General features: G+C 40.6%; 1 protein-coding gene and 1 long non-coding RNA gene across 2 annotated transcripts in view; one reads left to right on the top strand and one right to left on the bottom strand.

The window, feature by feature from the left end:
- The window catches only part of ZC3H7B (zinc finger CCCH-type containing 7B), a 315,279-nt gene that overhangs the window by 266,730 nt on the left and 32,446 nt on the right, over positions 1 to 16,103 (bottom strand). Inside the window, exons 5-6 of the mRNA XM_089674226.1 lie at positions 433 to 591; positions 275 to 355 (exon numbers count right to left, since the gene is read on the bottom strand). Of these exons, the coding sequence (XP_089530352.1) occupies positions 275 to 355; positions 433 to 591 (240 nt within the window). The remainder of the gene's footprint in view (positions 1 to 274; positions 356 to 432; positions 592 to 16,103) is intronic.
- Positions 15,458 to 16,028, top strand: LOC149464643 (uncharacterized). The gene is made up of 3 exons (XR_016312320.1): positions 15,458 to 15,595; positions 15,684 to 15,776; positions 15,896 to 16,028. It is a non-coding gene; the product is annotated as an uncharacterized LOC149464643 (long non-coding RNA).

Genomic DNA, 16,103 nt, shown 5'->3' with positions numbered 1-16,103 from the left:
ACGAAGGTCATCGTGAGTCCTGATCTTTGTTCTTATCATATATTTAAGAAATCTGCCTAAGCGCAAAAAAGGAATACTTTGAGTATACTGGCAGCTATTTTATTTGGTATTATGGGGCAACTAAAACTATAAATATTCTTCAAGAATCTATTGGGATCTTATTGTTAAAATCAAGCTTTGGAAGGTGAAGACCCTCTGTTAGACCAAAGTTTTATTTGAAATTGAAATTTTAGTTAAGCAGAATAAACACCACAAAAGAGTGTCACATACTTACCTGAGGTCTCTTGTATGCCCTACGTTGCTTTAGCCCGAGTTTCTGCACCAGCTCCTGTGCAAGTTCAGTTACACTCTCATCCTGAAAAAGAAAGTAGAGATGTGGGTTAACTTTAATCCACAAAGACAAGTAGCAATCTCCTGCTTTATTTAGTATACCTGCACTAGCGTCAGTATCCTGTGACTGATGCAATTATAGGCTTCTTGATGCTTTCCAAGCTTATCCAATGTTTTGGCTTTACGATATAAAGCCCTCTTGTTCTCCTGGTCAAGACTTAGAGCTCTTTCACTATCTTCTAAAGACTTCTCGAACAGACCCTGGATGAATAGATCAAAATTAATTAGTTTCCTCCTTCCCATTTGTGACTGTAGTGCATGTGATTGTCCAACGGAAGTAGGGAAATGCTTACAATGCAGATTGTATGCTACTAACCAATACAGCAAAAAAAAATAAAAAATCTCAAGCCATATATCAGAGGTGTCCAACTTAAAGGCCTCCTTTCTTGCTACTGCTGTTTTTCACCTGCATGAGATGTGCATTGATCAGTTTCAAGGTGTTATTCATTGCCATGTGCACACAGTCTATAGTAGAGTAAGTCATCACATTGCAGTTTTAGAAATGTATTTGTTTGAAACATGAGATATAGTACTTTATAGGGCAAAGCATGACCTCTGTCTGTACTCTGAGAACTGAACTTCTTGTAGAGAAACTATATTTTCCACAATCCCTGGGTCTGTCAGTCTAGTGCTCTACAGGTGAGAGTAATCAACAGAGCTTACCATGCTGGAAGAGATGTGATTGTTTTCATCAGCACTCAAAGTGTTACTTAACCCGCAACAGTAAAATCAGTCTGTATATCCAGTAAAGCATGATTGTTATACTCACTGTAGAATTAATCCTCTGCACTGTATAAAAAGGCTACTTGATCCTTTCCTCTCTGCCCCTCCTCTTGTTGAAATGGCCACCTGATACAGACTGAATCTGTAGTCACATGCACATGCTCAGTTTGATGTGTATTGCTAGAGAGGCTGTTTTTTTTCTTGAGAGAGTGCATGTGATCAGCACAAGGCCAATCAGCACTGACCAGACAGAGGGTCAAGGATTTCACATCCTCCTAGAGCAGAAAGAAAACTCCTCCCACAAGCTTTAACCAGTGCTCTGCTGAAATCACAAGACTGCTCTAACTGCTGATGAGTATATCCTGATAATGTATTTAACAGTTTATATTTACTAAAATAATTGCATTTCCATGTTCAATGTACTGTGGGAGACCAGATATAGTGAATGCAGGGTCCTGGGTTCAGTACCACTTTACAGGGTAATAGCACTTTCATGGGAAAATAAATTCGTAAATTAAAAAAAAAAAAAAAAATTTATATATATATATATATATATTATACACACACACACAGTTGCAAGAAAAAGTATGTGAACCCCTTGGGATTAGGTCGAGTTTTGCATGAATTGGGCATAAAATGTGCTCTGAACGTCATCTAAGTCACAACAATAGAAGAACACAGTCTGCTGAACATAATACTACACAAACATTAGATGTTGCCATGGTTTAATTGCACATAACATGTAAACATTCACAGTGCAGGGAGGAAAAAGTATGTGAACCTTTGGACTTAATAACTGGTTGACCCTCCTTTGGCAGCAATAACCTCAACCAAACGTTTCCTGTAGTTGCAGATCAGACCTGCACAACGATCTGGAGTAATTTTGGACCACTCCTCTTCACAAAGCTGTTTCAGTGTAGCAATATTCTTGGGATGTCTGGTGTGAATCGCTCTCTTAAGGTCATGCCACAGCATTTCAATCGGGTTGAGGTCAGGACTCTGACTGGGCCACTCCAGAAGGCGTATTCTGTGCTGTTGCAGCCATTGTTTTGTTGAATTACTTGTATGCTTTGGGTCATTGTCCTGTTGCATCACCCATCCTCTGCGGAGCTTCAGTTGGCGGACAGATGGTCATACGTTTTCCTGCAAAATGTCTTGGTAAACTCTGGAATTCATTTTTTTCCCATCAATGACAACAATCCGTCCAGGCCCTGAGGCAGCAAAGCAGCCCCAAACCATGATGCTCCCCCCGCCATGTTTTACAGTGGGGATGAGGTTTTGATGTTGGTGTGCTGTGCCTTTTTTTTCTCCACACATAGTGTTGTGTGTTCTTCCCAAACAACTCAATCTTGGTTTCATCTGTCCACAGTATATTTTGCCAGTAGTGCTGTGGAACACCCAGGTGCTCTTTTGCAAACTTCAAACGTGCTGCAATATTCTTTTTGGACAGCAATGGCTTCCTCCATGGTGTCCTCCCATGTACTCCATTCTTGTTTAATGTTTTCCTTATTGTACATGTGTCAACAAAAATGTTAGCATGTGCCAGAGATTTCTGTAGGTCTTTAGCTGACACTCTGGGATTCTTCTTTACCTCATGCAGCATTCTGCGCTGTGCTCTTGCAGTCATTTTTACAGGACGACCTCACCTAGGGAGAGTAGCAATAGTGCTAAACTTTCTCCATTTGTAGACAGTGTCTTACCGTGGACACATGAACATCAAGGCTTTTGGAGATACTTTTGTAACCCTTTCCAGCTTCATGCAAGTCAACAATTCTTGATCGTAGGTCTTCTGAGAGCTCTTTTCTGCGAGGCATGGTTCACATAAGACAGTGCTTCTTGAAACCAGTAAACCCAAAACAGGTGTGTGGTTTTTTTAAGGGCAGGACAGCTGTCAGCAACACATCCAATATCATCACACTGATTGGAGTCAAGGTTGGCTCACTCCTGGCTCCAATTAGCTCTGGGAGAAGTCATTAAGCTAGGGCCTCACATACTTTTTCCTCCCTGCACTGTGAATGTTTACATGTTATGTGCAATTAAACCATGGCAATATCAAATGTTTGTGTAGTATTATGTTCAGCAGACTGTGTTCTTCTATTGTTGTGACTTAGATGACGTTCAGAGCACATTTTATGCAAACCTCCACGTAATCCCAAGGGGTTCACATACCTTTTCTTGCAACTGTGTGTGTGTGTATATATATATATATATATATATATATATATATATCTTATACAATTGTGACTCAAGTCGTGACTGAATGTTATTAAAAATGACTTTCCCTTTTCAATCAGCAGCGCTGTGATTTTCTGTAAAATGCAATGAAATATGGCTACCTGGAGGCATTCTGTATACAGATGATGTACAGAACACCCCCCGAAAATGCCATTTGCTGCTTTAGTGACTGGCTTACTGATTTTCCCATAAGTCTGCACTAAGATAAAAGTAAAATTTTTGACATCCCCTACAACAAAAATTTGATTTGTGGTTAGATGCTCCCAAAGGGAAATCTCATGTACAGGGATGCAAGCTTTGCAAATTTCCTCATTAGAAACATGCAGGTGCAGCAGCTGATTGATAATTATAAAACCACTTCAATTCTCCTTCACTCTGCACATGGACACAGACAAACTATATCTTCAGAATAACAAAAAGGTTGGACTCGAACACAAAGCTTGTTAAAATCCTTGCAATATACATAGATCACCCAGAGGGGAATGTTTTTTTCCCTACAAAAATGGAGTTACTCTTTAACCATTTGTGATGCAACACTGAGAACTGAAACAAGAAGTTGCTTGTACTCTTTTGAATAAAGGGAAATTAGGTGAATTAATGCATGGACATAGGGGACGGGGCAGCCATGAGAATACAAACTGCAGCCACAGCATGTGAGTCTATCATTACAAGGTAAGGTAAACAAATGACACAGGGGTTATAATTACAGCAACATTTGAAAGAGTACATACAAATGTCTTTAAAACAACTCAAAGGCCACATTTGTGTTCACAGGTCAAACGGAGGGTTACATCTAAAATCAACACTTCTCTTACACCCTGTCCAGATTGTACAAATTGCCCAAGACCTGTGCATGGAAGGAAAAGCCAGTGTGTGAGATGGTGACCAACACGCATATCATAATAAAAACAGGAAAAGATATGCACATGTCAAGTATAACCCCTCTGAGGATGCTGTATCTGAAAGGGCCCTCTGCTCACCTGAGTATTGCCACTGTGTTCCCCTATTACTAGGGTCCGTGAGAGTAAAAAAAGTCAGTGGGAGGGGAAAAAAGCCTAGACATTAGTGGAAGGGTAAAAAATTCCCTGGCAAGTGGAAGAAAAATGTGCTCCAGCATCAATTGTCAGTAGGAGGACAAAATGCCCCATGCGACATTGGTCAATAAGAGGTAGAAGAATAATGTGAGGGCTCATTTTAGTCTAACTCTGAATTGACAAGCTGTAACAGTTTTTAATGAGTTTCCTATTCAGCATCTTTCATTTTTTGCCATTTTGCAAGTGCACACATTTGGAGCCTAAAAATATTTATCTATTCAATGTCAACAATGTCTTTTTTTAATTAATACATTCACAACAGTCCTACTATATACAGTGGGGCAAAAAAGTATTTAGTCAGCCACCAATTGTGCAAGTTCTCCCACTTAAAAAGATGAGAGAGGCCTGTAATTGGCATCATAGGTAGACCTCAACTAAGAGACAAAATGAGAAAAAAAATCCAGACAATCACATTGGCTGATCTGATTTGGAAAGAATTTATTTGCAAATTATGGTGGAAAATAAGTATTTGGTCACCTACAAAACAAGCAAGATTTGTGGCTCTCACAGACCTGTACCTTCTTTTTTAAGAGGCTCCTCTGCCCTGCACCCATTACCTGTATCAATGGCACCTGTTTGAACTTGTTATCAGTATAAAAGACACCTGTCCACAACCTCAAACAGTCACACTCCAAACTCCACTATGGTGAAGACCAAAGAGCTGTCGAAGGACACCAGAAAAAAAATTGTACACCTGCACCAGGCTGGGAAGACTGAATCTGCAATAGGCAAGCAGCTTGGTGTGAACAAATCAACAGTGGGAGCAATAATTAGAAAATGGAAGACATACTAGACCACTGATAATCTCACTCGATCTGGGCCTCCACGCAAGATCTCACCCCGTGGGGTCAAAATGATCACAAGAACGGTGAGCAAAAATCCCAGGACCACACGGGGGGAGCTAGTGAATGACCTGCAGAGAGCTGGGACAAACGTAACAAAGGCTACCATCAGTAACACACTACGCTGCCAGGGACTCAGATCCTGCAGTGCCAGACGTGTCCCCCTGCTTAAGCAAGTACATGTCCGGGCCCGTCTGAAGTTTGCTAGAGAGCATTTGGATGATCCAGAAGAGGATTGGGAGAATGTCATATGGTCAAATGAAACCAAAATAGAACGGTTTGGTAGAAACACAACTCCTTGTGTTTGGAGGAGAGAGAATGCTGAGCTGCATCCAAAGAACACCATACCTACTGTGAAGCATGGGGGTGGCCACATCATGCTTTGGGGCTGTTTCTCCGCAAAGGGACCAGGACGACTGATCCATGTACAGGACAGAATGAATGGGGCCATGTATCGTGAGATTTTGAGTGCAAACCTCCTTCCATCAGCAAGGGCATTGAAGATGAAACGTGGCTGGGTCTTCCAACATGACAATGATCCCAAACATACCGCCCGGGCAACGAAGGAGTGGCTTCGTAAGAAGCATTTCAAGGTCCTGGAGTGGCCTAGCCAGTCTCCAGCTCTCAACCCCATAGAAAACCTTTGGATGGAGTTGAAAGTCTGTGTTGCCCAGCGACAGCCCCAAAACATCACTGCTCTAGAGGAGATCTGCATTGAGGAATGGGCCAACATACCAGCAACAGTGTGTGCCAACCTTGTGAAGACTTACAGGAATTGTTTTACCTCTGTCATTGCCAACAAAGGATATATAACAAAGTATTGAGATGAACTTTTGATATTGACCAAATACTTATTTTCCACCATAATTTGCAAATAAATTCTTTCCTAAACAGCCAATGATTGTCTGGATTTTTTTTCTCATTTTGTCTTTCATAGTTGAGGTCTACCTATGATGCCAATTACAGGCCTCTCTCATCTTTTTAAGTGGGAGAACGTGCACAATTGGTGGCTGACTAACTACTTTTTTGCCCCACTGTAAATATCCTCCAAGTGTGGTTGGGAAATTACAGCCCTTGTACTGGAAAGTGCTTAAAATATAACTACAACCCAAACATTTTTCTCAAGGTGACAGATTCTTTAGGACACAAAAAGGTTTTGTGATGCATGGATTTGTTACAAGGTTTTTATTGCTCTATGCATACTTTTAATGGGGACCACTAGGGAAATTCACTTTTTCTAGTTCCCCCTGCAGTATCTCAATCTATCACTGCACAGAGAGAGAGAAAAAAAAAAAAAACAGTGCTCAATAAGATAAATTTTATTTTTTTTTTCTAAATACAGTTAGGACCTTTTCACAAGGTGCCTCTCTTGTCTGTTAAGTAGGGAATCCACAAGTAGATCTCCTGCCGAACCTGAGCTGAAAGGAATGGATGTCAGTTATGGCAATCAGATGTAAACAGACTTGTATCCGTTTACACTAGGCTACCTCCAATCCGTCACATTTAGGTCTGGAAAAACAGAAAAGGATGCAATCCTTTTCCAATTGTTTTTTCCAGATCTGGACAGACTTAGGTAGGTGAATGTAAGTAGACAAAAGACCATTTACATCAGTTTGCCCATAGACTCATATGGAGCTTCCATTTTTTTTTGAAAAAATGTGTAAAAAGGCCACCCAAAGTCAAACTACAAACAAACCGCTAAATACACAAATTAAATATAAATATATATGAGCTGTTATATTAGACAAAATGTTTGTATTTTTATCCATACAGCTCTGAGATTCACACAGTTCTGCTACAGAGAATAGCCCTGTCTGATGAGGTAAAAAAGGAATTTTTAGTTAACGTGGTACTAAAGGCAATATCAATAAATGAAATATGATCCAGTCTGTTACTAGCATTAACCTGCCTTTGTTTCTCCAAGTACCCGTGTAACAGTGTTTTACCTGTTGATCCTGCTGTTAGCTTCCTTTTACAGACCAAACTGTGCGGTAAAAGTATAATTATAACTTATGTTTTATTTGATTGGGTTTCTTAATATAAAAAATATGTTCCATCAAATTGAGAGTCTGCGTGATAGAAGTAATGAGTCACTTTAAGTGACAAGCTGAGAGATGCTTTTGACAATGCAAGGGTACTCCAGAATAGGTAGCTCAGGAAAGGATTACACATAAAGACAGGAGGATTTGATGCAGAAACGGAGAGACTGTGGGCAGTCAGTGTTCTTGTCGTAAACCAGGCTGCTCAGCCAGTTATTAGGCCTAGGTTCACATATTTGTGATGCGGGAAATGCGGCGAATCCTGTGTATTTCCTGCACTGCATCCAAACCACATTTTGTTCATGCGATCTGCTGTGGGTGTCAGTGTTTAGTTAATGACACCACAAAAACTGGTCACAAAACACAGCCTGATTTCTTGAATCAGATTGCACCCAAGCAAAGTTACACCTTACGGTAATGCCTTTTCCAGGAGTCTTTCAGGACAGCACCTTGAGAGACCTCAGCTCTTCCCCACCTGAGGAAACACCTCCACCCAAAATAAAAGGTCTGCCTCTCCCCTTACGACCTCAGTTCATGATTAAGCACCTCCGGTCACCTGGGGAGACGCAACATAACACACAAAAAACACAATAAAACGTATCTCATGAAAACTATGCAACAGAGGGTGGGTAAGCGGTGCTGTCCTGAAAGACTCCTGGAAAAGGAGTTACTGTAAGTGTAACTTTGCTTTTTCCCTTGTTCGTCTTTCAGGACAGCACCTTGAGAGGATAAGCGAGCACTCACCCCTAGGGCGGGACCACTGCTTGCATAACCCTACGTCCGAAGGCTTGCTCCTGCACCGAGACCAGGTCGAGTCTGTGTTGTGTATGACAAAGGTGCCGTAACTGAACCAAGTTGCAGCTCTACAGATCTGCCCCGGGGAAGCACCGGCCCGTTCAGCCTGTGTGGCCGCCATGGCATGGGTAGAATGTGCCATGATGCCCTGCGGGACCTCCAGGCCCTCGAACAGATACATAAAACATAGCAGTATGACAAGTGCAATACTGCTCACACAGAGTGGTTATTAGAAAATCCAAGCGGAGTAATATAATATTTACTAACAAGTTTTATTCGATCACATGGATCATACTGAGGTTAGACAGAGACATGGTAAACAAGTCATTATAAAATCACTAAATTAAAAACATTCGGCGTCTCCAGATCTAATAGTATTTGGCAATCAGGAACTTCATTGCCTTATGTGGATTCCTAACTACTAGATCAAAGGGTTTCCATATGATATCTGCATAAGGGGAACATTCTTCAAAAAATGTTTTGGTGACCACCACAGTGAATAGAATGACCTCCTGAAATGGAAAACCAGAAAAAAAGGATTATAGTAGAGGGAACAAAAAACAGGATATATGCACTAACCATATGCAATAGCAAAACAACCCCATGACAGGTATATATGTTATTCCGTTACCTTCTCATAAACTTGACCATCATGAAGGGATGGATATATGGCCTTCCTGGATAGCCACCCCAAATGGAAATGTATCCACAGTAGTAAGTGATTCTAAAAGTGTATAGATATGAGACATAATATGAAGCTACCATCAAACCTGAATGAAACTAATAAGGGTAAAAATCGAAAGAATATTACCATACAAAAGATCAAGGGGACTCCTCCTCACTTGAAGTAAGATCAGGTCTGGATGAAAAAGTGAATATGGGGGTGGACAGCCAGGTAGTTGATAAAGTCCAGACTGGTTAATACAGTCTATGTATATATGAATATATAGACCCAAATCTGGGTTTCCAAAAATTGCTCAGTAGTGAGAAAGTAGTGCGGTTCCTTAAAAATATGTGTGAGACTGTAGAAGCATGCCACAGCACATATAAAGCATAGTATACAGGTATTCCTCCAATAGGAGTTCAAAAAATTCCCCAAAATTAGGTAAATAGGCACAGGGTTTCCAAAAATGTGAGGGTATGTAACCAGTTTATATTGATAGCACTAAAGCCTAATTTAGCCAAAACAGCTATAAACTTGCCACCGGTGGAAGTAGGCTGTGACTCAAAGTTGCCATGTGCGGGCTGCTTAGGATGATATCCTCATCATAATTAGTGTCTCCTGCCTTTCCAGTGTGGAGCTGAAAGCAAACCGCTTCTTCCTTCCTCGTGGGCACCGCGCCCTATGGAGAGGCCGAGCGTAATGATGTCATCACATTGACGCGTTTCGTCCGCCAATCACCGCAGACTTCGTCAGAACTGGGAGGGGACTACTATTGCATTGCCTTATATAGTACCCTAATTACATACATTGTTGTTTATGTCGCCCTCTTGTGTTAGAAAACCATCACTACATTTAAAATCACAAATCATGCAAAACTAATGGTGACATTGAGGAGAAAGCCTTATTTTAAGGAAAAGAGACCACCATAGACAGACAGATTCATACCAAAAATTATTTTGGCTCAGATGGCAATGTGGATAGATCTTAAACCCTGAAATAGAATTTTTATTCAGTTCAAACAGACTTTTAAAATTGGGTTCTATATTCAAACCGTATAAGACTGATGTATCAAGGGTATATCTTTTATTTAATTCAAAAAAACTTTGAAATTGAGTTCTGTATTCAAACTGTATGGGACTAATGTATCAAGAGTATATATCCAGTATTTTTCTTTTTGTAGAAGAACTTTATCAAAATCCCCTCGTCTAGCTGAGATGTTCAACAGGAAAATTCCTTTAACTTTCAGGCCTTCGGTTTTTCCCCCATGTACATCCTTAAAGTGTTGAGCAAGCGGGTTTTCCCTCTCTTTATCATTTCCATGCTTATTCTCATTTTTAATGTCTCTCAGATGTTCACCTATCCTAGTTCTAAGAGTTCTTTTTGTTTTCCCTATATACTTCTTTTTACATGGACATTCTATCATATAGATCACCTTATTGCTAGAACAGTTAATAAAATTCTTTATTTTAAATCTCTGGGATTCATCTATATTAGAAAATTGGTTAGTCTTGTGTACATACGGGCAAATTTGACAATGGCCACAGGGGAACATCCCAGTAATACGGGTTTGCTTAGTTAGCCAATTGGTTTGAGGAGTTCTTTGGAACTCTGATTGTACTAAAATGTCATTCAGATTTTGAGCTCTTTTTGCTACCATATGTGGATTATCACCAACTATCTGTGCTATTCCAAAGTTTTGAGTTAATAAATGCCAATGTGTATGCAGGGCCTTTTTAACATCATTCCATTGTTGTCCAAATTTTGTTATAAACCTTACTGGTTGATTAAAATATTTATCACCCACTTTAGTTTTAGAATTAGAGATTAGTTCATTTCTTGTTTTATAGGAAGCTCTTCGTTTCTGTCAAGGTCCTACCTTTTCCCTGAGGTTATGTTACTCCATGTGCTGGTGTCCATCTTGGATTCTGCTGTGCATGATGGGAATCCTTTTTATGCCTTCTGGTCTCTGAGGTCCACCCCCCAGAGGGGCGTGGCTGATGACATATAAGCCTGTGGCCCGCACATGCTCTTTGCACTTGTGTCTTGTGTCTTTGTGTTACTATTACTCTGTTCTGACTCTTGTGACTCTCCTGGTATTCTGATTCGGCTTGTGACTTGACTATTCTTTGTATTCTCCTTTGATCTGACCCTCTGTTGCTGAACCCGGCTTGTGACCTGTGATTCTCGTCTGCTGTCCTGTACTGTTTTGTCCTGTTGTTGTTGACCCCGGCTTGTCTGACTACTCTTTTGTTTCTTCCACCAGCTACACGCCATTGGCGGCGGCCATTACCGCAGCTGAGGTGTCTCGGGGGCCGCGACCTGGTTCCTGGCTGCGTCAAGTCCATCCCCACCATCAGGGGCCATGGTGAAGGGCAGCCTGGGACTTAGACTCCGCGCCCTGAGGGACTTCGGTCTGTGGGTGGTGGTTGTCGTCAGCCAGTGCGTTACATTGTTAGGCCTGCCTGTCCGTTCCTCGGCTCCTGCCCTGACAGTTTCGCTCTTCTCAAAGTCCTATGTGAGTAGCCCCTTCCCCTAAATCTTTTATAAAGCTGAATAGATTCAGCTTTATACTGGACCTCATTAGTACAGTTGCTTCTAATTCTCTGAAATTGGCCAATGGGTATACCCTGTTTTAGGCTTTGCGGGTGGTAACTGGTAGCATGTAGCAATGTATTTGCTGCCGTTTCTTTTCTAAATGTTTTAGTAATTAGTCTATTCTCACATATTGAAATAGAAAGATCAAGGAATGAAATGACTTCACAGTCAGCAATATATGTTAACCTGATATTTCTGTCATTCTTATTGAGAAATTCAAGAAAACAAACCAGTTGTCCCATGTCTCCATCCCATATCATCAGGACGTCATCAATATATCTAAGCCATTTAACTACATATAGGTTAAATGGAATAGAGGGATAAACCAAATCTTCCTCCCAGAGGCCCAAATGGAGACATGCATAAGCCGGAGCCCATGGTGCTCCCATGGAAGTACCACATACCTGTTGGTACCATGCCCCCAGGAATTGAAAGCAATTGAGGGTCAACAAATTCCATGAGGTCCAGAATTAATTCGTTCTGGGCCTCCATTCCTGGAAAATGTCTTTCCAGAAAAAAAGCTATAGCTCTCAGTCCCCAAACATGTGATAGATGGAAAATACACACTAGATTAATAACACCATCTAAGAGGATGCCTAATATTAGAGAAAATAAATGGCTTAGTACCTTTCTGGATCTAGTACATAATGACTTGTGTAAAATTAATTGGTCCATGAGGAACCCTGATAATCTGACTAGAGAGGAAAGAAGAGCACTCCGAGAGCTAAAAAATGCAAAAGATATTGTAATAAAGAAAAGTGATAAAGGGGGGAATATGGTGTTATTACAAAGTGATGATTATGAGAAGGAAATTTTGAGACAATTAAGGGATTCTAGTACTTACTGTAAACTATACATTAATACCTCAACTATCCTAGGAAAGGGGTTTAACAGAAAGATAAAGTGGGCATTCAAAGTAAACCTAACAAAACAGGAATATGATATGTTGACAGTTGATATTTATAACATTCCTACGTTCTATGTTATTCCCAAAATACATAAGAATCCTACCCAACCACCGGGACGTCCAATAGTATCAGCCATAAAAGGCCCACTTGAGACAGTTGGCAAATTTGTCGATGACCTGGTTAAAGACATGGTCATTGAACTTAAGTCTTATGTAAGAGATACCGGAGATGTACTGGGAAAAATCAGTGATTTAGAGGTACCAAAGGGAGCACTTTTAGTGGGTATAGATGTTGAATCACTTTATACCTCAATCCCACATGTTTGGGGACTGAGAGCTATAGCTTTTTTTCTGGAAAGACATTTTCCAGGAATGGAGGCCCAGAACGAATTAATTCTGGACCTCATGGAATTTATGTTGACCCACAATTGCTTTCAATTCCTGGGGGCATGGTACCAACAGGTATGTGGTACTTCCATGGGAGCACCATGGGCTCCGGCTTATGCATGTCTCCATTTGGGCCTCTGGGAGGAAGATTTGGTTTATCCCTCTATTCCATTTAACCTATATGTAGTTAAATGGCTTAGATATATTGATGACGTCCTGATGATATGGGATGGAGACATGGGACAACTGGTTTGTTTTCTTGAATTTCTCAATAAGAATGACAGAAATATCAGGTTAACATATATTGCTGACTGTGAAGTCATTTCATTCCTTGATCTTTCTATTTCAATATGTGAGAATAGACTAATTACTAAAACATTTAGAAAAGAAACGGCAGCAAATACATTGCTACATGCTACCAGTTACCACCCGCAAAGCCTAAAACAGGGTATACACATTGGCCAATTTCAGAGAATTAGAAGCAACTGTACTAATGAGGTCCAGTATAAAGCTGAATCTATTCAGCTTTATAAAAGATTTAGGTAAAGGGGCTACTCACATAGGACTTTGAGAAGAGCGAAACTGTCAGGGCAGGAGCCGAGGAACGGACAGGCAGGCCTAACAATGTAACGCACTGGCTGACGACAACCACCACCCACAGACCGAAGTCCCTCAGGGCGCGGAGTCTAAGTCCCAGGCTGCCCTTCACCATGGCCCCTGATGGTGGGGATGGACTTGACGCAGCCAGGAACCAGGTCGCGGCCCCCGAGACACCTCAGCTGCGGTAATGGCCGCCGCCAATGGCGTGTAGCTGGTGGAAGAAACAAAAGAGTAGTCAGACAAGCCGGGGTCAACAACAACAGGACAAAACAGTACAGGACAGCAGACGAGAATCACAGGTCACAAGCCGGGTTCAGCAACAGAGGGTCAGATCAAAGGAGAATACAAAGAATAGTCAAGTCACAAGCCGAATCAGAATACCAGGAGAGTCACAAGAGTCAGAACAGAGTAATAGTAACACAAAGACACAAGACACAAGTGCAAAGAGCATGTGCGGGCCACAGGCTTATATGTCATCAGCCACGCCCCTCTGGGGGGTGGACCTCAGAGACCAGAAGGCATAAAAAGGATTCCCATCATGCACAGCAGAATCCAAGATGGACGCCAGCACATGGAGTAACATAACCTCAGGGAAAAGGTAGGACCTTGACAGAAACGAAGAGCTTCCTATAAAATAAGAAATTAACTAATCTCTAATTCTAAAACTAAAGTGGGTGATAAATATTTTAATCAACCAGTAAGGTTTATAACAAAATTTGGACAACAATGGAATGATGTTAAAAAGGCCCTGCATACACATTGGCATTTATTAACTCAAAACTTTGGAATAGCACAGATAGTTGGTGATAATCCACATATGGTAGCAAAAAGAGCTCAAAATCTGAATGACATTTTAGTACAATCAGAGTTCCAAAGAACTCCTCAAACCAATTGGCTAACTAAGCAAACCCGTATTACTGGGATGTTCCCCTGTGGCCATTGTCAAATTTGCCCGTATGTACACAAGACTAACCAATTTTCTAATATAGATGAATCCCAGAGATTTAAAATAAAGAATTTTATTAACTGTTCTAGCAATAAGGTGATCTATATGATAGAATGTCCATGTAAAAAGAAGTATATAGGGAAAACAAAAAGAACTCTTAGAACTAGGATAGGTGAACATCTGAGAGACATTAAAAATGAGAATAAGCATGGAAATGATAAAGAGAGGGAAAACCCGCTTGCTCAACACTTTAAGGATGTACATGGGGGAAAAACCGAAGGCCTGAAAGTTAAAGGAATTTTCCTGTTGAACATCTCAGCTAGACGAGGGGATTTTGATAAAGTTCTTCTACAAAAAGAAAAATACTGGATATATACTCTTGATACATTAGTCCCATACAGTTTGAATACAGAACTCAATTTCAAAGTTTTTTTGAATTAAATAAAAGATATACCCTTGATACATCAGTCTTATACGGTTTGAATATAGAACCCAATTTTAAAAGTCTGTTTGAACTGAATAAAAATTCTATTTCAGGGTTTAAGATCTATCCACATTGCCATCTGAGCCAAAATAATTTTTGGTATGAATCTGTCTGTCTATGGTGGTCTCTTTTCCTTAAAATAAGGCTTTCTCCTCAATGTCACCATTAGTTTTGCATGATTTGTGATTTTAAATGTAGTGATGGTTTTCTAACACAAGAGGGCGACAAACAACAATGTATGTAATTAGGGTACTATATAAGGCAAAGCAATAGTAGTCCCCTCCCAGTTCTGACAAAGTCTGCGGTGATTGGCGGACGAAACGCGTCTATGTGATGACATCATTACGCTCGGCCTCTCCATAGGGCGCGGTGCCCACGAGGAAGGAAGAAGCGGTTTGCTTCAGCTCCACACTGGAAAGGCAGGAGACACTAATTATGATGAGGATATCATCCTAAGCAGCCCGCACATGGCAACTTTGAGTCACAGCCTACTTCCACCGGTGGCAAGTTTATAGCTGTTTTGGCTAAATTAGGCTTTAGTGCTATCAATATAAACGGGTTACATACCCTCACATTTTTGGAAACCCTGTGCCTATTTACCTCATTTTGGGGAATTTTTTGAACTCCTATTGGAGGAATACCTGTATACTATGCTTTATATGTGCTGTGGCATGCTTCTACAGTCTCACACATATTTTTAAGGAACCGCACTACTTTCTCACTACTGAGCAATTTTTGGAAACCCAGATTTGGGTCTATATATTCATATATACATAGACTGTATCAAACAGTCTGGACTTTATCAACTACCTGGCTGCCCACCCCCATATTCACTTTTTCATCCAGACCTGATCTTACTTCAAGTGAGGAGGAGTCCCCTTGATCTTTTGTATGGTAATATTCTTTCGATTTTTACCCTTATTAGTTTCATTCAGGTTTGATGGTAGCTTCATATTTATGTCTCATATCTATACACTTTTAGAATCACTTACTACTGTGGATACATTTCCATTTGGGGTGGCTATCCAGGAAGGCCATATATCCATCCCTTCATGATGGTCAAGTTTATGAGAAGGTAACGGAATAACATATATACCTGTCATGGGGTTGTTTTGCTATTGCATACGGTTAGTGCATATATCCTGTTTTTTGTTCCCTCTACTATAATCCTTTTTTTCTGGTTTTCCATTTCAGGAGGTCATTCTATTCACTGTGGTGGTCACCAAAACATTTTTTGAAGAATGTTCCCCTTATGCAGATATCATATGGAAACCCTTTGATCTAGTAGTTAGGAACTTCATTGCCTTATGTGGATTCCTGATTGCCAAATACTATTAAATCTGGAGACGCCGAATGTTTTTAATTCAGTGATCTTATAATGACTTGTTTACCATGTCTCTGT

Source organism: Staurois parvus, unplaced genomic scaffold, assembly GCF_062004578.1.
Source record: "Staurois parvus isolate SC_StPar_1 unplaced genomic scaffold, SC_StPar_1.0 ptg000149l, whole genome shotgun sequence".
Classification (NCBI taxonomy): domain Eukaryota; kingdom Metazoa; phylum Chordata; class Amphibia; order Anura; family Ranidae; genus Staurois; species Staurois parvus.
Note: the sequence above shows the minus strand (reverse complement) of the source record. Positions and strands in the feature narration are given on the sequence as shown.